This window comes from Jaculus jaculus, chromosome 10 (assembly GCF_020740685.1).
Source record: "Jaculus jaculus isolate mJacJac1 chromosome 10, mJacJac1.mat.Y.cur, whole genome shotgun sequence".
NCBI classification, from domain to species: Eukaryota; Metazoa; Chordata; class Mammalia; order Rodentia; family Dipodidae; genus Jaculus; species Jaculus jaculus.
The window spans coordinates 89,785,328-89,807,730 of NC_059111.1; the positions used below are offsets into that span (position 1 = coordinate 89,785,328).

At 49.6% G+C, this 22,403-nt stretch overlaps 2 protein-coding genes across 6 annotated transcripts in view; one reads left to right on the top strand and one right to left on the bottom strand.

The window, feature by feature from the left end:
- Nucleotides 1–1,244: 1,244 nt before the first annotated feature.
- Irf5 (interferon regulatory factor 5) lies at nt 1,245–17,262 on the top strand. Of its 3 annotated transcripts, none has more exons than XM_045159970.1 (9): nt 1,245–1,328; nt 7,140–7,345; nt 13,491–13,680; nt 14,060–14,124; nt 14,955–14,988; nt 15,158–15,427; nt 15,641–16,033; nt 16,107–16,243; nt 16,431–17,262. In XM_045159970.1, exons 2-9 carry the CDS (start codon nt 7,151–7,153, stop codon nt 16,674–16,676), a joined length of 1,530 nt encoding a protein of 509 aa, XP_045015905.1. In that variant the 5' UTR covers nt 1,245–1,328; nt 7,140–7,150; the 3' UTR covers nt 16,677–17,262. The 3 variants fall into 3 exon arrangements, with proteins under 3 accessions (XP_045015905.1, XP_045015904.1, XP_045015906.1); XM_045159969.1 differs by lacking the exon at nt 1,245–1,328 and adding an exon at nt 4,476–4,556; XM_045159971.1 differs by lacking the exon at nt 1,245–1,328 and adding an exon at nt 4,479–4,556 and having other exon boundaries at nt 16,125–16,243.
- Nucleotides 17,263–19,034: 1,772 nt separating this feature from the next.
- Nucleotides 19,035–22,403, bottom strand: part of Tnpo3 (transportin 3) — a 98,987-nt gene continuing 95,618 nt past the window's right edge. For all 3 annotated transcript variants that reach the window (XM_045159967.1, XM_045159966.1, XM_045159968.1), the window contains 2 exons: nt 21,079–21,170; nt 19,035–20,104 (listed from right to left, as the gene is read on the bottom strand). In XM_045159967.1, coding sequence (XP_045015902.1) covers nt 21,110–21,170 — 61 coding nt within the window. In that variant the 3' untranslated portion in view covers nt 19,035–20,104; nt 21,079–21,109. The remainder of the gene's footprint in view (nt 20,105–21,078; nt 21,171–22,403) is intronic.

A 22,403-nucleotide genomic window follows, 5' to 3' on the forward strand; every position in this document is an offset into this window, starting at 1 on the left:
CAAATAACTCCAAACAAACAAACAAACAAGCTATCTTTAGGCCAAGTGTGGTAGTACAAGCCTTTAATCCTAGCACTTGGAAGACAGAGGTAGGAGGATTGCTGTGAGTTCGAGGCCAGCCTGGGACAACAGAGTGAGTTCCAGGTCAGTCTGAGCTAGAGTAAGACCCTACCTCTAAAAATAAAAACATATATATATATATATACACACACACACACACACATAATGTTTTTTATTTTTTATTTATTTTATTTAAGAGAGAGAGGGAAAGAGGCAGATAGAAAATGGGCGTGTCAGGGCCTCCAACCGCTGCAAATGAACTCCAGCCGCATGCACCACCTTGTGCATCTGGCTTATGTGGATCCTGGGGAGTTGAACCTGGGTCCTTCGGCTTTGCAGGCAAATGCCTTAACCGCTAAGCCATCTCTCTAGCCCATATATATATATATGCCATATATATATATATACTTGAACTGGGCATGATAGCACATCTATAATCTCAGCTACTCAGAGGAGGCTGAGGCAGGAGGATTACTTGAGTTCAGGAGTTGGAATCCCATCTCAATAAATGAAAAGACAGAAGTGGACCCCAACTAAGCAGAATCTCACTGGAAATCAGATAGGAAAATCACAAGCTGGACCAAGGACCTTTAGGAGACTTTGATCTTCCCACCTCGTCTTCCTCGGAAACGTAAGGCCTACATAAATCGGAAAGCGCATGATTTAACACGTGAAAACTGCTCCAGAGGAAACAGGATGTGAAAGTCGAGGCTGTCGTTTAGATGGAACGGAAAACCGTTCGGGATTACAAACCCACGGCGATGGCAGAGGTTTTCGAAAGAAGAAGGGGAGGGACTGGCCGGCGCACGCTGCGGGGTAGAGGCCCGAGGGCGCGAGCCGCACGGGGTGTGCATCGCGCAGAGGCAGGACCGCGGCCCGGGGACCCTCGCCGGCAGGCACGTAGGAGCGGGTTGGGGACGTCGCGGCGGGCCCCGGGGTGGGGGGGGGGATCGTCAGTCCTCGAGGCTCTTGCATGCAGCGGATCCTGAGCTTCGGGATCGCTTTTTTTCTTTTTGCCGATCCAGATTCCCAAAGGAGTCCGCTGGGATCCTTCCGGGGCGCCGCGCTGCCAGGCGTCTTCCCTGAGGCCCTGGGTCTCTCCGGGGTCCGCGGGGGCGGGGCGCTGCCCGGGGTGGGGTGGGGTGGGGCGGGGGCGGGGGTGGCCAAGGCCAGACGCGGAAGTGCCCGGCCGGCTGGGCGACCCGCGGGAGGCGCAGCTCCGGGAGGGAGCAACCCGCGCCACCGTCCGGCCCGAGCTCCGTACCCAGGTAGGTCCGCGAGCCGCGCCCCGAGGGCAGTGGGAGCGGTACCCGGTTGCTGCCAACCTCCCACCGTCCCCCCCCCCACCCCAGCTCCACCGTGGGCAGCGCCCCGGCGACACCTGCAGGTGGGCGGGAGGGGTCCTTGGTCCCCGATGCCCCAGTGCCCGAGCTCCGAAGGGCGCCTGGCGCAGGGTGCGCCTGGCTGGCTTGAAGGTTTTCCAGAGGTGCCTTTCACGCCGGACCCACTTGGGACGAGGGCCACCGGCCGCTGTCGTCCCGCAGGCGCCGGGGAAGCCCCGAGGCCCGAATGGAGAAGTTGGCAGCGCAGGCGAGGCGCCAGCTCGGTGGCGTCTCCTCCCTCCTCCTCCTCCTGCCCATGGCCAAGGATGGGGAGTACCCAGGAGCGGGGAGGGGAGGGTTAGGGGTGAGGGGAGCTAGATGGAGCTGGAACCACGCGAGGAGCGAGGCTCTGACCCCCTCCCTCCCCGTTTGGTACCCTTCCTCCCTGGCCACCCGTTTAGGGCAAGAGGTTGGAGTTTCAAGCAGTCACCTTCCCAAGGACAGTAAAGCCAAACGAGTTTGTGGGAATAGTGTTTTTTTTTGGGGGGGGGAGAGGGGAGATCGCGTCTGTCCTGGAGGCGCAGGGCTTGCTCTGGTTTCTTTACGCCTGGCCCTAAACTGAAGAAGGAAACGGTGAAGAATCTAAAAAATGGAACGAAAGGGAGACCCGTGTGGCTGCAGCGCGCTGCAGGTGATGGCGAAGGCCTGCGCCCTGCCCCGGGCAGGTGTCTGCCAGGCTGCCAGTGTGTCTGGGACCCCGGCCGGGCCCCGAGCGGATATCGGAGAGCGGAGGTGGGCGTGAGAGGACTTTCCTGGCCTTACCCTGGCACTGCGGGCCGGGGAAGGGGGTGGCACCATCAGCCGTAGGGAGCAGTCTGGGGGAGGCGCAGACCCTAAGTCAGCGCCCGGTGGTGGACTAGCTGGCTGGCCCAAGGGCCGTGGGCGTCCTGCCTTCGGTGGAGCCTGCGAGGGTGGCCACGAGAGAGCCCTGCTTGGCCTGGGCTCCAGAGCGAGTTATTAGTAGTGAATAGGACCAGAAAGGGCGTGGGCTGGTTTGATGGAGGAAGTTGGAGGTCTTCAGGTTGGGGACGTGTGCCCCAAAACAGTGCCCATCCCTAAACCCTTAGGGTCCTGGCTGAGGTAAGCGGTGGGAAACCACCCCACTTTTTACCTTGGGCCCTACTTTGGGGCTTCCCCTTGAACCCTGGCCTTCCCCCAACCAGCCTCTGGAAGCAAGTCAAGCAAGAGTGGTGCCTTCCTGCCGCACCTGCTGCCCAGAGTCTCGCCGGTCTGCACCCCGAAGGGGCAGAACTCGGGTGTGGAGAGGGCGGGATTTAGGCTCTGGTCTGGTGCAGAGAATCCCTTGTAGTTTCCCTGAGCTGGGTGCCTCTAGTGCAACTTCCTCTCTCCATGGGCCTTATGGTGAGCTGGTTGCTGCTAGGGGAGGCTTTTTCTGGGTCTTTGGCAGGGCCCCAGTTGAGTTGGGGGCTCCCTACCACAGTTGGGGCTCCAGGGCTGCCCTTCCCGATGCTTGTGGGGGCTTCTTCCTCCGGTTCTCAGCAGTCCACATCCCTTTTGACATTTCTAATTTTTTAAGTTATTTTATTTTTATTTGAGAGAGAGAGGGAGAGAGAGAATGGGTGCACCAGGGCATCCAGCCACTGTAGACGAACTCCGTTCCTCCTTGTGCATCTGGCTTATGTAGGTTCTGGGGAATCTAACCTGGGTCTCTTGGCTTTGCAGGCCAGCGCCTGAACCGTTAAGCCATCTCCAGTCCCCTTTTTTGACATTTCTGTGGAAGGCTATGGAATGGATATTCTTGCGGAGTACCTTTTCCTGTCTTCCCAGAGCTCAAATCCACAAGACCTCAGTTTGGAGGCTGCCTACTTGTCACCCCCAGACTCACGACTCCAAATTTAGATGCTGACAGTTCAGAACTGGCAGACCTGGGATGGTGTGACTCTGATCTCAGCCTTCCTGTGGAAGCTTAGTGTTGAGGGGTGCAGGGGCGTGGATGCTGAACCTGCTTCTGGAAAGGACCATGCAACCTCCGGGAGGGGGTGGCAGACCCTTCTGCAGTTTGATGGACAGTCCTGCTCTTGGTATTAGTGGTGGGCTGGTTGTGGGAGCCTGTTCTGTATATCCTGCCACAGCTGAAGGGACTGTATCAGAACTTTGCTCGGAATTAAACATCAAGCTGAGGACTGGTCTCTGGTCTCCTCAGCTACCCCCTATGGACAGCTGCAGGCCTGGCCGTGTGTGGTGGGGTCATCTGGGTAACTTTCCCATCGTGTGAGCCCGACGTCCCACTGCCCATCCTCCAACAGTTAGAATTGCTTGTCACCGCTCCGTTCTAGGATCAGTGCCTCACAAGGATTACACATAAAAATTAAGATGACCGAGGCTACTTAACCCCGTGAGCCACATTAAGTGCACCCAGAGTGTCAGCAGGCTGGGGTGTGGGAATTTGAGTCCCACTTCAGAATGATCTGCACCCCACCTCCCCGGACACACACACCTCCTTTCCTCCCTCAGCTCACAATGAGTCAGGTTTCTGAGCTGTCCCATCAGGCCACTTTCATTTCCCCTAGGTCAGGGTGGAGGGTGGTTCAGAAAGAGGAACTGAGCTACAAGTCTTCTTAGGCCTGGGGGCAGGGCTGGGAATTCTCCCACCCTCCCTGTCCAAAGCTGGCATTCCTCTTCATGGGTCACTGAGAGCCGAGATGGACACTGCTGTGGAACACTCTGGCAGCCTAGAGGTGGCATGTAGCAGCCACGACCCAAAAGGGTTCTGGGTGAGGAAGTTTAGGGGAAACTGAGGCTCCATACCAAGCAGGTTCAAGCTTTGGTTCCTTACTGGAGGTGCAAGTGGCACATTGGCCTTTTTGTCTTTGACCTGGGTCCACAAAGTTCAAGGCCAAAGGCATGGACAAGGGGGAGAAGAGAGCCTCTCAGGAGTGGAGAGGGACAGAAAGGGGGATCAGAGTGTGATGAGTTTCAGGTTCTGTCTGGAGGACAGAAAGGAGAGAGGGTTCAGGGGGTTTCTGCTTGTCTGACTCTAGTGAGGCAGAGACCTGGCAGTTATTAGCCATTTCCCTTCTGCAGCGCACTGAATGACTATTGGAAGAGACGGAGCAGGAGCAAGAGGCTAGGACAGTGACGGCTGCAGACTGGGTAGGATCTGAAGCGGGAGGCCACTGTTCTTGTTGGTGGTAGTGTGAATGGTTGATGGGATTTCTCCAAAGAAGTCCAGGTGGAGGGGAGCTTGGAGGGAAACTGAGCAACAGTAGTGTAAGCGCTACACTTGGTCTTAGCCTAGGAACTCTGAGAACTGAGTGTGGAATCCCTCCCTGTATTCGTACGTTCTACTTTTGTCTAAGGCCAGGCGTTTTTGTTTTTGTTTTGAGGTAGGGTCTTAATCTAGCCCAGACTGACCTGGGATTTACTCTGTAGTCCCAGGCTGGCCTCGAACCTCTCACCTCTGTTCCCTGAGGGATGGGATTAAAATCATGTTCCACCACTCCCAGCTAAGGCAAGGGTTTTAGAAGCCTGAGATGGGATTCTTGTTTTTTGTTGAGGGGGGTTTTCTGGGAAAGGAGGGTACAAAAAGCTGAGCAGGGGAGGAGGCATGGCAGAAACAGCTGATTCCAGAAGAGTGCACATCACACCCATTAGCCCATTTTATATAAGAGACCTAGGCTTTTGTCCTAGGTGTGAGGCAGTCACTGGATGTGAGTGTGACTCCAGAGTAGAGGTGGTCTGATCTGGGAAGTGAGGTGTCTGGGTGCTATTAGCAACTAAAGAATGCATGTGGGCCTGGAGAGACAGCTCAACGAAGGCACTTGCCTTCAGAGCCTAACAACCTGTGTTAGATTCACCAGTAGCCACATAAAGCCACATGCACAAGGTGGCAAATGTATCTGGAGTTCTTTTGCAGTGGCTAGAGACCCTGGAGTTCCCATTCTCTCTCTCCCTCATAAATAAACAAACTTAAAGCCAGGCATGGTGGCACATGCCTTTTATCCCTTTACTTGGGAGGCAGAGGTAGGAAGATCACTGTGAGTTTGAGGCCACCCTCAGAATACAGAGTGAATTCCAGGTCAGCCTGGACTAGAGTGAGACCTTGTCAAAAAAATAATTGCTGGATATTCATGACCTCACAGTGCCTGACACACCTACACAAGACCATCATAATAGGAGGAAAAGATGATGACAACAAAATAAAAGCCTGATTGAGAGGGGGAGGGGATATGATGGAGAATGGAGTTTCAAAGGGGAAAGGGGGGGAGGGAGGGCATTACTATAGGATATTGTTTACAATCATTGAAGTTGTTAATAAAAAATAAAAAATTGGGCTGGAGAGATGGCTTAGCGGTTAAACGCTTGCCTGTGAAGCCTAAGGACCCCAGTTCGAGGCTCGGTTCCCCAGGTCCCACGTTAGCCAGATGCACAAGGGGGCGCACGCATCTGGAGTTCGTTTGCAGAGGCTGGAAGCCCTGGTGCGCCCATTCTCTCTCTCTCCCTCTATCTGTCCTTCTCTCTGTGCCTGCCACTCTCAAATAAATAAATAAATAAATAAATTTAAAAAATAATTAATTAATTAAAAAAAATTTTTTACAAGGGAGCTAGAGATGGCTTAGCAGTTAAGGTGCTTGACTGCAAAGCTAAAGGACCCAGGTTTAATTCCTCAGGACCCATGTAAGCCAGATGCACAAGGTGCACATGCATCTGGAGTTCGTTTTCTGGAGGCCCTGGTGCACCCAATGTCTGTCTGTCTCTCTCTCCCTGTCTGCCTCTTTCTTTCAAATAAATAAAATAAAATAAAGAACTCTTACAACTCTGTAAGAACTCTTAAAAAAAATTTTTTTTTAAAAGAATGAATGTGGGCTGGAGAGATGGCTTACGGTTAAGGCACTTGCCTATGAAGCCAAGGGACCCAGGTTCAGTTCCCTAGGACCCACATAAGCCAGATGTACAAGGTGGCACATATGTCTGGAGTTTGTTTGCAATGATTAGAGACCCTGGCACACCCATTCTCTCCCTCTCTTACCCCCTTCTATATGCCTCTTTGTCTCAAATAAATAAAATTAAAAGAAAAGATATATATATATATATATATGAATGAGGGCTGGAGAGATGGCTTAGTGGTTAAGGCATTTGCCTGCAAAGCCAAAGGACCTCAGTTTGATTCACCAGGACCCACATAAGCCAGATGCACAAGGGGGTGCATGCATCTGGAATTCACTTGCAGTGGGCTGGATGTCCTGATGCACCCATTCTCTCTCTTTCTCCTGACCTATTTCTATATCTCTGTCTCTCTCAAATTACTAAGTAAAAAAAAAATATATTTTTAAAAAGAATGAATGTAAGCTGGGCATGGTGGCACTTGGGAGGCAGAGGTAGGAGGATTGCCATGAGTTCAAAGCCACCCTGAGACTACATACTGAATTCCAGGTCAGCCTGGGCTAGACGGAGACCCTACCTTGGAACCCCAACCCCCCCCCAAAAAAAAGAATGACTGTGGCATAGGGTTTCTGGGGAAGGTGCCCACAGTGTCCACTAACAGAGTTTCTGCCTCCTATTCCAACACAAAGCTGTGGTTCAGGGAGTCTGTGACAGGGAGGCTCTGGGTTCAAAAACAACCTTGGCCTCAAACACCTGGATGAACTGACGAGACTGTCCCCACAGTCCCTGTGCTCAGGGTGGGGAGATGCATCTCTACAAAGCTGTTGAGCTACGCCTTGCTTCCTGTCGCAGAGTCCTTTGCCATGAGCCAGCCGGCCCCGGGAGCCCTGCCCCCGCCCCGCCGTGTGAGGCTGAAGCCCTGGCTGGTGGCCCAGGTGAACAGTTGCCAGTACCCAGGCCTTCAGTGGGTCAATGGGGAAAGGAAGTTCTTCTGCATCCCCTGGCACCACGCTACCCGGCATGGGCCGAGCCAAGATGGAGATAACACCATCTTCAAGGTAAGCCGTGGACAGGGCGCTGCCTGCATTTCTGAGGTGCTGCCTCAACCTCTAGGGCACCCCTTCCCTCGAGGATGCACAAACACACACACTCATCTTGAGCCTGTTCTCTCTCCCACCTCCCATGCTTGGGGATGCCACCTAGCTGCAGGATCAATCTCTCTTCTAACTGTATCCCATAGCAAGGTGAGGATCAAAGGGCCTTGGGAGGCCTTCCCATCCACCCCTCGCTTTTGCCTCACTGGGACACAGAAGTACACATTTAATACTCACATATGGTAAATGAAGCAAACAATTACCTCTAATCTTGTAATTTTTTTTTTTTTTTTGAGAGAAAGAGGCAGAGAAGGTACATCAGGGCCTCTAGCCACTGCAGACTCCAGATGCATACGCCACCGTGGGCATCTGGCTTACATGGGTCCTGGGAATTAAACCTGAGTCCTTAGCTTTGCATGCAAGCACCTGCTAAGCCATCTCTGCATTCCCCTATTTTGTTTGTTTTGTTTTGTTTTGTAGCCTAAGCTGACCCTTTGTAGTCAAGGGTGGCCTTGAACTTGTCATCCTCCTGTTTTACCTCCCAAGAGCTGGGATTACAAGCATGGACCACTATGTCCAGCAGCTCTAATTTTCTTTTTCTTTTTTAATTTTTTTTGAAACTTATTTTATTTTTATTTATTTATTTGAAAGTGAGTGAGAGAGAAAGACAGAGAGAGAGAGAGAGGGAGGGAAGGAGGCAGGCAGATAGAGAGAGAGAATGGGCACACCACGGCTTCCAGCCACTGCAAACGAACTCCAGACGCGTGTGCCCCCTTGTGCATCTGGCTAACGTGGGTCCTGGGGAGTCAAGCTTCGAACCAGGGTCCTCAGGCTTCACAGGCAAGTGCTTAACCGCTAAGCCATCTCTCCAGCCCTAGCAACTCTAATTTTAATGCTTAGGTCATACTAACATTATTTTACAATAGAAAATATAAATGTCAGTATTTTCAAGATTTTGTATGGGTATATGACATGTAAAACTGAATCTACATTTATATTGTTTTAAATATAAATTTATTAAGTTTTGTTTTTGTTTTTCTAGATAGGGTCTTGCTTTAGCCCAGGCTGACCTGGAATTCACTGTGTTGTCTCAGGGTGGCCTTGAACTTAGTGATCCTCCTACCTCTGCCTCCCAAGTGCTGGAATTAAAGGCATGTGTCACTATGCCCAGCCTTAAAATATTTTTGATGGAGATGGAGAGATGGCTTAGCAGTTAAGCGCTTGCCTGTGAAGCCAAAGGACCCAGGTTCAAGGCTCGAATCCCCAGGACCCATGTTAGCCAGATGCACAAGGTGGTGTATGCATCTGGAGTTCGTTTGCAGTGGCTAGAGGCCCTGATACACCTATTCTCTGTCTGTTGCTCTCAAATAAATAAATAAAAATAAGCAAAAAAATTTAAAAATTTTTTGAGATGGTATCCCTGAGTCTTGAATGGCCTGGAACTCACTATGTAGCCTAGGCTTGCCTTGAATTTATGGTGATTCCCCTGCCTCTGCCTCCTAAGTGCTGAGATTACAGGCATGATCCACCACACCTAGCTCACTTTATATTTCTTTCTTTTTTGTATGTCAGGGTTTCTTTTTTTTTTTTTTCCCAAAAATTGTTTTATTAACAACTTCCATGATTACAAAAATATCCCATGGTAATGTCCTCCCTCCCCTCACTTTCACTTTATATTTCTTTTTTTGTTTCTAATTCATTTTTTTTATGGACAACTTCCATAACTGTAAACAATATCCCATGGTAATTCCCTCCCCCCCCCACACTTTCTCCTTTGAAATTCCACTCTCCATCATATCTCCTCCCCCTCTCAATCGGTATCTCTTTTATTTTGATGTCATGATCTTTTCCTCCTATTATGATGATCTTGTGTAGGTAGTGTCAGGCACTCTGAGGCCATGGATATCCAGGCTATTTTGTGTCTGGAGGAGTATGTTGTAAGGAGTCCTACCCTTCCTTTGGCTCTTACATTCTTTCTGCCACCTATCCCACAATGGGCCCTGAGCCTTGGAAGGCGTGATAGAGATATTGCAGTGCTGAGGACTCCTCTGTCACTTCTCAGCACCATGGTGCCCTTTGAGTCATCCCAAGGTCACTGTCATCTGAAAAGAGAAGGTTCTGTAGCCAAAAGTGAGAGTAGCATTAATATATGGGTATGAACATTAAGAGAAGTGCTTATTGAGCAGTTTGGTGAGCATAGTATATACATTTAGCCAGACACCACCAGACATTACACCCCTTGGGCTCATGATTACCCCTGTTGTAGGCTTTCAGTACCAGGCATGTATTCCCTCCCATGGAGCAGGCCTCCAGTCAATTTAGAGTTGTTGGTTTCCCCCATAACAGACATGCTACATGGCACTATTGCACCCATTGGCTAATTTGGCCTGGCTGGCCAAATATAAGGCTTGCAGTGTCCACTGTTGAGTATCTTCACTGGTGATTTCTCTCTCTCCCAATGAACTGCATGCAGTGTAGCTTTTTCCAGCTTTCTGTCAGCTGGTCTACATGGAGGAGGTTTTCAGCTCAGCTCCAGCAGGATTTCTCAGTGACCTTGCTCACTTTATATTTCGTGAAGATCACATCAGTATACGAAACATTCCACCTTTTTGTTCCCTGCATATTCATTCTGTCCTAAGAGTGAGTTTGCCATAATTGAACCAGCCTCCCAATGAGGGACCTCACATATTTTGGGTCTTTTGCTTTTAATGCAAGAGACTGCAGTGAGTAACTTTGCACATGTAAAATTGTATGTGGCTGTTTGTACATGCTGTATCCTTCTACTAAAGTCCAGTTGTTAGGTTAAAGGGCAGAAACATTTGTAATCCTGACAAATTGCCAACCAAAATAATAATACCATAAATTAAAAAAAGAAAAAGAATGTAGCTGGGCGTGGCAGTGCACGCCTTTAATCCCAGCACTCGGGAGGCAGAGGTAGGAGGATCGTCATGAGTTCGAGGCCACCCTGAGACTAAATAGTTAATTCCAGGTCAGCCTGGGCCAGAGTGAGACCCTACCTCGAAAAAAAAAAAAAGAAAAAAGAAAAAAGAAAAAAGGGCTGGAGAGATGGTTTAGTGGTTAAGTGCTTGCCTATGAAGCCTAAGGACCCTGGTTCGAGGCTCGATTCCCCAGGACCCACGTTAGCCAGATGCACAAGGGGGCGCACGTGTCTGGAGTTCGTTTGCAGAGGCTGGAAGCCCTGACGCGCCCATTCTCTCTCTCCCTCTATCTGTCTTTCTCTCTGTGTCTGTCGCTCTAAAATAAATAAATAAATTAATTAAAAAAATAACAATACCAGCTAGGGGTGTGGCTCAGTGGTATAGTTTGTGATTAGCAAGTATGAAAGTGTTCTGTCCTATGAACAATAGTAATAATAAAAAGAAAAGCCAGGCATAGTGGCACTAGGGTTTGAGAGGTGGAAGCAGAGGATCAGGCGTTCAAGGTCATCCTCAGCTTCTTAGCAAGTTCAAGGCCAGCCTGGACTACTTGGAGCCTTTTTTTTTTGAGGTAGGGTCTCACTGTAGCTCAGGCTGACCTGGAAATCACTACGTAGTCACAGGGTGACCTCGAACTCACAACAATTCTCCTACCTCTGCCTCTCAAGTGCTAGGATTAAAGGCATGCACCACCATGCCTGGCTTAGACATTTTATTTAAAAAAAGTATATATATGTATGTATGTATGTATGTATGTATGTATGTATGTATGTATGGGCTGGAGAGATGGCTTAGCAGTTAAGGTGCTTGCCTACAAAGCCAAAGGACCCAGGTTCTATTCCCCAGGACCCATGTTAGCCAAATGCACAAGGTGGTGCATGCATCTGGAGTTTGTTTACAATGGCTGGAGGCCCTGGTGGGCCCATTCTCCCTCTCTCTTTCTCTCTCTGCCTCTTTCTCTCTCAAATAAATAAATAACAAAATAAAAATATTTTTATTTATTTATGAGGGGAGAGAGAGAGAAAGAGAATATGAATGGGCACACCAGGTGAACTCCAAATGCATATGCCACTTTGTGCACTGGCTTTATGTAGGTACTGAGAAATCAAACCCAGGCTGGCATGCTTTGTGGATGGACCCATCTCCCCAGCTAGGAGACATTTTTCCTTTTTTTTTTGTTTTTTTGTTTTTTCGAGGTAGGGTCTCACTCTGGTCCAGGCTGACCTGGAATTAACTCTGTAGTCTCAGGGTGGCCTTGAACTCACTGTGATCCTCCTACCTCTGCCTCCCGAGTGCTGGGATTAAAGGCGTGCACCACCACGCCCGGCTTTTTTTTTTCCTTTTTTTAAAAATTATTTATTTGAGAGGGACAGACTGAGAAAGAGGCAGATAGAGAGAGACACAGATTGGGCGCAGCAGGGCCTCCAGCCGCTGCAAAGGAACTCTAGACATATGCTCCTCCTTGTGCATCTGGCTAATGTGGGTCCTGGGGAATTTGAACCTCAAACTGGGGTGCTTAGGCTTCACAGGCAAGCGCTTAACCACTAAGCCATCTCTCCAGCCCTCCTTTGTCTTTTTTTAAATGTTTTATTTAGTTTTTATTAGACAGAGAGAGAGAAACAGGCATATGGGGGAGGGGGAAGGGAAGGGCGTGTCAGGGCCTCCAGTAACTGCAAACAAACTCCAGACACATGCACCACCTTGTGCATCTGGCTTACATGGGTCCTGGGGAATTGAACTGAGGTCCTTTGGCTTCACAGGCAAGCACCTTAATTGCTAAGCCATCTCTACAGCCTGCATCTGGCTTTTTATGTGGGTACTGGAGAATTGAATCTGAGTCCTTTGGCTTTTTTGGCAAGTGCCTAACTACTAAGCCAGCTCTCCAGTCCCCTCCCCCCTCTTTTTTAAAAATATATTTATTTATTTAGTTGAGAGAGAGAAAGACAGATAGAGAATGGACACTCCAGGACCTCCAGCCACTGCAAGCAAATTCCAGACACATGTGCCACCTTGTGTATCTGGCTTACGTGGGTCCTGGGGATTGAACCTAGGTCCTTTGGCTTTGCAGGCAAGTGCCTTAATCGCTGAGTGATCTCCCCAGTACCCGCCTCCTTTTTTTTGGTTTTCCAAGGTAGGGTTTCACTGTAGTTCAGGCTGACCTGGAATTCACTCTGCATTTTCAGGGTGGCCTTGAACTCATGGCGATCCTCCTACCTCTGCCTCCCAAGTGCTGGGATTAAAGGCGTGCACCACCATGCCCGGCCTTTTTCCCCCTCCTTTTGTTTTTTGTAGTCACAGACACATATATACAACATACAACATGTCACAGCCTCGCCATCACCCAGCCCCACTGTATGTTCCCACCCATGAGCAGGGAGGCACAAGATGGGATCCAAGATCAGGGATGACCAAGAGGCTTCCAATCCCCTCCTTTTTAATAAAACAACCTTACAACATATATTGTCACACAGTAATAACATAAGGCCCATCGAAACAATACATAGAGACTTTTAAAAAACAAAAACAAAACCCAGCTGGGCTGGTGACACACCCCTTTTATTCCAGCACTCAGAAGGCAGTGCAGGGGGATTTCCATTAGGGCCAGCCTGGGCTACAGAGTTCTATGTCAGCCAGGGCTAAAGTAAAACTCTTCAAAAAAAAAAATCCAAACAACAACAACAACAATAATACATGTTGTTGAATACACTCAGCCTATCTTACATACGGGCACAGTTCCCTACGTCACAGGTAGGCAGTGACCCTTGAGTCTTCACTGTGACCCTGTGACTAAGTGAGGAGGTGGTCACATCAGAGGCATAGTGACATGGCCTGGCCAGCATGCAGCTGGTTCATTCCAGCTTCAGACCCAGCCTGGCTCCAAATCGGGGTGCCCTTTTCCACCATGTTACCTTGTGCCCCTAAGAGACTGGGCCTGTTTGCCCTCCAAGGAACAGTGAGCCGTGGTGAGTGACACATTCATGTCATCAAGTTCATCGGAACCCTCGGGGCTGAACAAGGCTGTATCCACCTGAGGTCAATAATAAGGCCTTCGGCTTGGCAAGGCTCAGCCTGTGGCCGAAGGTGTCAGCAGTGACTCTAGCGGAGCACGAGGTCTCTGGGGCCTGTGACAGGTGAGATTCTCTGTGGTGGGCTGTCCTTTCTTCCCGCACCAGGCTTGGGCCAAGGAGACGGGCAAGTACACCGAGGGGGTAGACGAGGCTGACCCGGCCAAGTGGAAGGCCAACCTGCGCTGTGCCCTTAACAAAAGCCGCGACTTCCGCCTCATCTACGACGGACCCCGCGACATGCCGCCGCAGCCCTACAAGATCTATGAGGTCTGCTCCAACGGCACTGCTCCCACAGGTATCCTGCCTGGTCCTGTGTGCCCACCTGGCACACCGAGACCTTCGGGGTATAAGAAAGTCCAGGGTCCCACCAGCAGGAAATGGCTCTGCTAGGTTATAAGCCCAGGGTTCCTAGGACATCTGGTTTGGAACGGGGGACCCTACAAGATACGTCTTTCACCCCTGCCTTGCTCTGGGCTCTTAGTTTCAGGGGAGGGCCCTGCTATTTCCTTATGGTGAGCCCTGAACCCTCACCCTGTGTTTGAGTGGCTTTGAGGAGGGCAGGAGCCCCTGAAGGAGTTTCAGACAACCTCTCAGGGTGCCTGGATGGAACTTAGGGCGGGTCTGGCTCCTGTTCCACCATGAATTACCTGTCCTTTTCTGTCCCTTATTGACAGAGTCCCAGCCTGCTGATGATTACATTCTGGGTGCCGGAGAAGAGGACGAGGAGGAAGAGGAAGAGGTACCTATGGCTGGGTGGTGGGGAGCGCCTGCGCTGGCCACTGGCAAGGCTGGGATGACCGAGTAGGACCTTCTGGTGGAGCCACCATCCTTTTGTGGTTCTGAAGCAGAGGAACCAACAAAGTGTCCATCTTGATCCTCCCGGGGGGAGGGGACTTTGTTGTCACATGGTGTCACACGTCTGACTCCCACAGCAGTTGGGCTTGGTGGGTATTGCTGCCTGCAAAAGGCAAATGAGAAGACAGAGGCACCGACAGCTTGCATGACCTGCTAAGGGATGGCAGAGCTGCCACTAGCAAAAGGGTCTGCCCTCCACTTAGTGGAAGCTGGAGGATTGCATCAGCACTGGATAGGTTTTGTTTTATTTTATTTTATTTTGGTTTTACGAGGTAGGGTCTCACTCTAGCTCAGGCTGACCTGGAATTCACTATGTAATCTCAGGGTGGCCTCGAACTCAAGCGATTCTTCTACCTCTGCCTCCCGAGTGCTGGGATTAAAGGCGTGTGCCATCACGCCTGGCTTGGATATGTTTTATTTGTATTTATTGGCAAGGAAAGAGAGAGAGAGAGAGAGAGAGAGAGAGAGAGAGAGAGAGAGAGAGAGAAGAGAGAGAGACTGAATGAGTGTGCCAGGGCTTCCAGCCTCTGCAAATAAACTCCAGCTGCATGAGCCACTTGGTGCATCTGGCTTTACTTGGGCACTGGGGAATCGAACTTGGGTGGTTAGGCTTTGTAGGCAAGTGCCTTAACAGCTAGGCCATCTCTCCAACCCCTGGATTGATTTAATAACCTGTCTTCCCTTTCCTCCTCCTTTGCCGTGTCTGCCCTTCAGCTCCAGAGGATGTTACCAGGCCTGAGACTCACAGGTGGGGCTGGGAGGTTGTGCGGTAGAGGGTCTAGCCTAAGGATGAGTGACAGGTACCCAGCCAGGAGGGTTCCGGAAGGGAGGCTGTGGGAAGGCAGGTCTGGGAGTTAGGCCTAGGAAGTCATTTGAAGAGGTGGCATTAACAGCTGTGTCTACCCCACCCTCTGCAGAACCAGTGCAGCCGGGGCCTCCCATGGCACCATATTCTTTACCCAAAGAAGATATTAAGTGGCCACCTCCTCTTCAGCCACCTGTAGGGCTGCGTCTTCCTGCCCCAGACCCCAGCCTCTTGGCCCCTCCCTCCAGCAATCCTGCTGGCTTCGGGCAGCTTCTGCCTGGGGTCCTGCCAAGCCTGGAGACCCAGCCCCTGGCCACAAGCCTGCCCCCCGCGGGAGAACAACTCTTGCCCGACCTGCTGATCAGCCCCCACATGCTGCCTCGTAAGGACCTGGGGAGAGGGGCTGGGCAGGCCGGCAGGACAGAGCAGGACCGGGCACTGCGGTAGGGTTGGCCGGGAAGAAGAGGGTGGTGGAGAGCACAAGCTTTTACGGCAGTAGAATGGTGGGAGAGAAAGTAGGGGAGCTGCCGAGGTTGGGCCTACCACGTGGCTGCAGAGCAGGAGCCACAGGGCAGCCTGACGCTGTGCCCCACAGTGACTGACCTGGAGATCAAGTTCCAGTACCGAGGGCGGCCCCCGCTCGCCCTCACCATCAGCAACCCGCAAGGCTGTAGACTGTTCTACAGTCAGCTGCAGGCCACCCACGAGCAGGTGGAACTCTTTGGCCCCGTGAGCCTGGAGCAAGTGCGCTTCCCCAGCGCCGAGGACATTCCTAGCGACAAGCAGCGTTACTACACGAACCAACTGCTGGATGTCCTGGACCGCGGGCTCATCCTGCAGCTCCAGGGCCAGGACCTGTACGCCATCCGTCTGTGCCAGTGTAAGGTGTTCTGGAGTGGGCCTTGTGCTTCAACCCATGGCTCCTGCCCCAATCCCATCCAGAGGGAGGTCAAGACCAAGCTCTTCAGCCTGGAGCAGTTTCTCAATGGTGAGGCCCCACCCCATGCTCCCCTCCTGGCCAGCCCCCTCACCCAGAACGCAGTTCTAGCCTCTGACGGGAGGCTTTGCTCTTGATGCAGAGCTCATCCTGTTCCAGAAGGGCCAGACCAGTACCCCACCACCTTTTGAGATCTTCTTCTGCTTTGGGGAGGAGTGGCCTGACTGCAAACCGAGAGAAAAGAAGCTTATCACTGTACAGGTGCGCCCCTTGCACACTCCGCTATATAGCTTGACGATTAGGGGACATGATGGGCTGGACTGGGCCCAGGGTGAATGTTGGGCCTTCCAGGCCATGAGGAAACAGATCACCAAGGAGGAAGTCCCGTCCCATGTGCACCTAGGCCTGGCAGCCCTGCCACACCACTCTGCCTCTCCCCCTCCCCCAGGTGGTGCCTGTTGCAGCACGATTGCTGTTGGAAATGTTCTCAGGGGAGCTTTCTTGGTCAGCGGACAGCATCCGGCTACAGATCTCGAATCCAGACCTCAAAGACCACATGGTGGAACAGTTCAAAGAACTCCATCACATCTGGCAGTCCCAGCAGCGGCTGCAGCCTGTAGCTCAGGCCCCACCCGTGGCAGGCCCTGGCACTAGCCAGGGCTCCTGGCCTATGCACCCAGTTGGTATGCAGTGATGCGGTTACAGATAATGGCTCTCCCAGGCTTCCTGGGGCTGTGCGGGTATGGCAGTAAGAGTGGCTCCAGCAGGCATGGCTGGCTGCCAAGTTCTACTTCTGGGTCTCCTGGCGGTAGATCTGGGCTAGGAAGGACTGAGAAGAGAGACCTGAAGTCAGGTTCTCCCCAGCCATCTTATTGGAGGACTCTTGTCTTCCTGGGACTGCCTGTCTGGTGATGGCTCTGCTCCTGAGAGAAGTGCAATCAGCAGCTTCACTGAAGAAGGAATGTCTGCTTCCCTGGGTCCTAGCTTCACAGCGAAGCACCTCAGGCTGGCTCACTTTTATGGTTCCCCCATTTCCTCTAGCAAAAAAGAGCCAAGGAGTATTGTGGTCCAGGTCCCCACCATCAGGGCCTCAGCAAGGAATGATCCTGGTTTAGGGGTTCCCAAAGCTGAGCCTCGCTTTATCGTTTCTTCTTCCTGACACGGATAGGATCCTGTAGATGTCACCGGACACTTGAGTCTGGTAGCTACCCTCAGAGTCTTAAGAATCTGGGGTAGAAAGTAGAATGTAGTTTGTTGGATTAATAAATGTTCCAAGAATACTTGGCTGTTTCTTCTTTTTCCAGTGCCAGAATCTTCCCTTTTGTTCTACTGGACCCCACTTCAGATGCCAATGGGCCCTTGCCCTCAGCACCTGGCTCTCTGGCTGAGGCCTCTGGCACAGAGGGCTTGCTCAGTGAGTCAGGGCCTTCACAAACACTCACCTGGCTGGCTTTGCTTTCTAGAAGGGAAGTGGATTGAGGCAAAGGCATGGAATTTTCAATATGTGCAATCTAGAGACCTGTAAAATCAACTTTCCCAGGGAATGACTACGAGTCTAGTTATACTTGGGACCATTACAATTTTTTGCTATTTGTTTTTTAAATTTATTTGAGATAGACACACAGAGAGTGAGTATGGGTACCCCAGGGCCTCCTGCCACTGTAAAAAACAAACAAACAAAAAAACCCCTCAAGGGCTGAAGAGATGGCTTAGCGGTTAAGCGCTTGCCTGTGAAGCCTAAGGACCCCGGTTCGAGGCTCGGTTCCCCAGGTCCCACGTTAGCCAGATGCACAAGGGGGCGCATGCGTCTGGAGTTCATTTGCAGACGCTGGAAGCCCTGGCGCGCCCATTCTCTCTCTCTCTCCCTCTATCTGTCTTTCTCTCTGTGTCTGTCTCTCTCAAATAAATAAATAAAAAACTTTAAAAAACTTATTTAAAAAAAAAACCCTCAAATGCAGGTGCCACTTTGTGTACCTGCTTTACCTGGGTACCGGCAAATTGAACCCGTGCAGTCAGGCTTTGCAAACAAGTGTCTTTAAACAACCGAGTCCTCTCTCCAGCACTTGCTTTTGATTTTGAGGTAGGGTCTTGCTCTAGCCCAGGTTGACCTGGAAGCTATATACCCTCAGGCTGGCTTCAAACTCAAAGCCGTCCTCCTACCTTTGCTTCCCAAGTGCTGGGGTTAAAGGTTTGTGGCACTATGCCTGGCTTTGCTGGGTTTTAAATAATAAAATACTCCATCTTCAAGAGTTTATCCACTAGCTTGGCTATACCATGTCCAAGGTTATCAAACTGTATACTTTAAACATTTGCTCTTTTTGTTTGGTTTTTTGGGGTAGGGTTTAACTATAGTCCAGGCTAACCTGGAATTTACTATGTAGGCTCAGGGTGGCCTCAAACTCACGGCGATCCTCCTACCTCTGCCTTCCGAGTGCTGGGATTAAAGGCGTGCACCACCACGCCCAGTTTAAGCTTAATTGTTAAACATATGTGAGTATACACATTTAAGCTTTATTTTTTTTGGCTTGTTAAGTTAGGGTTTCGCTGTAGTCTAGGCTGACCTGGAATTCACTGTGTAGTCGCAGGGTGGCCTCAAACTCATGGCAATCCACCTACCTCTGCCTTTCGAGTGCTGGGACTAAAGGTGTGCACCACCACACCTGGCCTTTTAAGCTTTAATTTTAAACATATGTGAGTATATGAGTGCATATATATAAAGACCAGTAACTGTGTCTTTAGGAGACACTCTAGGTGGAATAACATTTGTTGGTTAAGAAGTGACATAGTCATTCCAACTAGGGTAGCATGAGAGTGGGATGCAGCATGAAGAGCTACGGGGGGCTAGAGCATACAATACTTCCTGAAGGGTCTGTGATAACACGGTGGGGCCTGCTTTTGAAACTCTGCACCTACATGTCCGTCCAATACCAACTTATGCTATTTACTTAGCTAGTCAAGCCAAATCATTTCTGAGCTATGGGGCAGTGAATAGAAGTAAAAACAAAGACTGATTAAATTTTAAAAATTTATTGTTTATTTTTCTTTTTTCTTTTTCTTTTTTTTTTTTTTTTTCCTTTTGGTGCTGTTGTTTTGTTCTTGAGATGGCTACACAAGACAGAACAGTGCCCTTGTATCTAATGGCGATGCAGGACTGCACTCTTTCAAAACATTACAATCTGTTTTGGGCTTCCCCATTGGGCCTCATCTCCCAAGAAGTCAATTTAGTTTTCACTTTTTAGTAAAATATAATTAGCCCTGTAAACACATTTTCTCCGTAAGTTCACCCTCTTCCTTTCATATCTATGTGTAAATAACTGATTAAGAAAAAGGGGGGCTTAAACAAGAGCACACATTTGCATCCTTCCCTACCCACTCCATTTGGCTCTTCTCCCCAAGGCTAGAGTGGATTTTGTGCCTGCACAGGGTCTCCAGGGTGGATTATACACAAATATGAACTTTGTCCTGGCTGGTCAGGAATACCACCAATGTGACCATGATACAAAACAGAAAAGGCTCCTTGTCTGAACAGCGTTAAAGGTGAGAAGGAACAGCATGGGGGAGGACACAGTATTTCTATTCACTTGTGTTTAACAAGAGGGGAAAAGAAAAAGGAGAACATAGGACAAAACAACAGAAAACCTTAGGAGATGACCCTGACTTTTTACTTGCAATTGCAGGTAGCTACATAGTTCATTTGATTTCCCACATTTTCCTTAATAACATGTGTTTCACACAAAGTTCTCACTTTTATTTTTTCTGTGTGTGTGCTGCATGTTGGTGTGTGTCATTTGCTACCACGCGAATGCTCCAGTTCCGGTTTCAGTTTAGCTTTCCTTTTTTTCCTTTTCTCTTAAATTATTTTTCCTTTTAGAAACAAGTCCACCAGGAAACCAGCTCCCCTCCCAACACGCTGGACAGACTGCAGCCATCTTTCAAAAACCACGCTGATTTTTCCTCACACCCCAAACGTATTCCTCAGGATCCTCAGAAGGTTGGAGTCTCTCCCTGTCTGGAGGGATGCCCTGGTGGCAGTGAAGGCCCCTCTGCCACAACGGAGGTTTCTGATTGTGGGACACCGTCTGGGTTTTGTTTTCTTCTTGTCTTCTAATTAAAAAGACATTCCTGACCAAAGAAGAGAAGACACAGCTAGGAACTATGCTCCTGAAAGTGATGAGCATGATTACAAAACTCTCAAGGGAGTGCCACTGTAGACTCTGCCATAAGATCTCGCTTAAAAAAACAAAGTTGGTAGCCGGGCGTGGTGGCGCACACCTTTAATCACAGCACTCGGGAGGCAGAGGTAGGAGGATCGCTGTGAGTTTGAGGCCACCCTGAGACTACATAGTGAGTTCCAGGTCAGCCTGGTCTACAGTGAGACCCTACCTCAAAAATGTTAAAAAAACAAAACAAAAAACCCACAAAGTTGGGCTTTTCTAAAGTGGTGCTATCCAGACAGTAGCTACTTGAGTGACGTGTGCCAGTACCACAGAAACCAAGGATGACGGACAAGGGGTCAAAAATAGGCCAGCAGTTTGGGGCCTCTCCAAATCAATTGGAAAAGCTTCCCTTTAGTCTGTTAAATACCGGGATGTTTTATGCAAGATTTTATTTTGAAACAAGGCTTTGTCTACTAACAAGGATTAAAACCCACTGATTCAGACTCCATGGAAAAAGTACAGAAATATTATCTATAATGGTCAAAAGCAAGGACTTGGATACCCAGAATGTCTACACTTGAATTCTGCCACCCTACCTCCACAGGTTCTAACTATAACATTAAGCAAATTGTTAAACATCTCTGACCTCCAATTTCTTTAGTTGTAAAATGACCAAGGGAACTATATGAGGATTCCTTTCGTTAATACTTATAACATACATTTGTTATCCCAGAAATGTTTGCAAACTTTTTGATGCCTTCTATAATAATTGCCTCCTTATGAAGGTAGAAATGGCATCAAATATACTGACAATTATCTAGCCATCCTGGCTCTGGCCTAAGAAAATCAGGGTCTAGTATATCCCAATTGCTCCTCTTTGACCAGTTCAGTGAGAACAACAAGCCCAGCCCAGAACAAGCTGGAGTGCATACACCTCACCTGGGTGACAGGCACAGCGCAGGAGAACCAGCTATCGAAACAACCTGGTGAAGTCTCTCAAGGCCCAGCACACCTGCTTACATTCCTCAGCACTGGAAGAGAAAAGGAAGGTGAGGTGGTCCTTGACTGAAGAGAAAGGTACAATCAGCTGAAAAACAACTGCAACATTGAGGCACAACTGAGGAGGGCCCCAACTCTTCCCCAAGTGCCTCCACCAACTCTTATGTATTTTTGTTTTTTCGAGGTACAGTCTTGTTCTAGCCCAAGCTAACATGGAATTTACTATGTAGTCTAAGAATGGCCTTGAACCCATGGCCATCTTCCTGCCTCTGTCTCCCTTGTGCTCGAATTAAAGGTGTGAACCACCATGCCTGATTCCCCCAACTATTGACTCTGCTTGCCTCATTCAGCCATTATAAAACCAGAATAGGGGGCTGGAGGGATGGCTTGGCAGTTAAGGCATTTGTCTGCAAAGCCAAAGGACCCAGGTTCGGTTCCCTGGGACCCACGTAAGCCAGATACACAAGGGGGCACACACGTCTAGAGTTTGTTTGCAGTGGCTGGAGCCCTGGCACGCCCATTCTCTCCCTTTCTTTCTCCCTCTTTCTCTGTCAAATACATAAAATAAATAAAAATAAAATATGTAAAAAAAAACCAGGATAGGGCTGGAGAAATGGCTTAGTGGTTATAAGGTGCTTGCGTGTGAAGCCTAAGGACCCAGGTTTGATTCTCCAGCACCCATATAAGCACAAGGTGGTATGTGCATTTGGCATTCATTTGTAGTGGATGGGGGCCCTTTTGTGTCCATTCTCTTTCTCTATCTGCCTCTTCTTCCCTCTCTCTTAAGTCAATAAACTGATAAAAATATGGAGAAAAAAATCAAAGTTAAACCAGGACAATTATGAACTTGGTGATCCTTACAGAGTGGCCATTGGAGATAAACCACTGCCTATGGCTGATTCTTGGCTCTTGTTTAAGATACCAACCATTTCTTCTTTTCTCCAAGGTAGGGTCTCACTCTAGCTCAGGCTGACCTGGAATTTACTATGTAGTCTCAGGGTGGCCTCAAACTCAGTGTGATTCTCCTACCTCTGCCTCCTAAATGCTGGGATTAAAGCCCAATCATTTCTTCTGTCATCACCTACATCAAGTTATTCAGGGTTAAATGTTCACATTTGTACAGCACTTATGACAACAGACTAGTGAGCAACATAGTACTACCAAGGGTAGGCTTCTACAAAAACACTTGAGGTCCCTGACAAATCAAGGGCACTTGAACCCTCAGAGATGGCCAGCATATTCACCTAAGGCTCTGAGCATTTCAA

What these genes read in the sequence shown, in the direction of transcription:
- Irf5 (XM_045159970.1), top strand. Translation starts at nt 7,151, where the DNA reads ATGAGCCAGCCGGCCCCGGGAGCCCTGCCCCCGCCCCGCCGTGTGAGG. An exon ending in CAACGGCACTGCTCCCACAG is followed by an intron (nt 13,681 to 14,059) that starts GTATCCTGCCTG and finishes CCTTATTGACAG; the next exon opens with AGTCCCAGCCTGCTGATGAT. An exon ending in ACCAGGCCTGAGACTCACAG is followed by an intron (nt 14,989 to 15,157) that starts GTGGGGCTGGGA and finishes CACCCTCTGCAG; the next exon opens with AACCAGTGCAGCCGGGGCCT.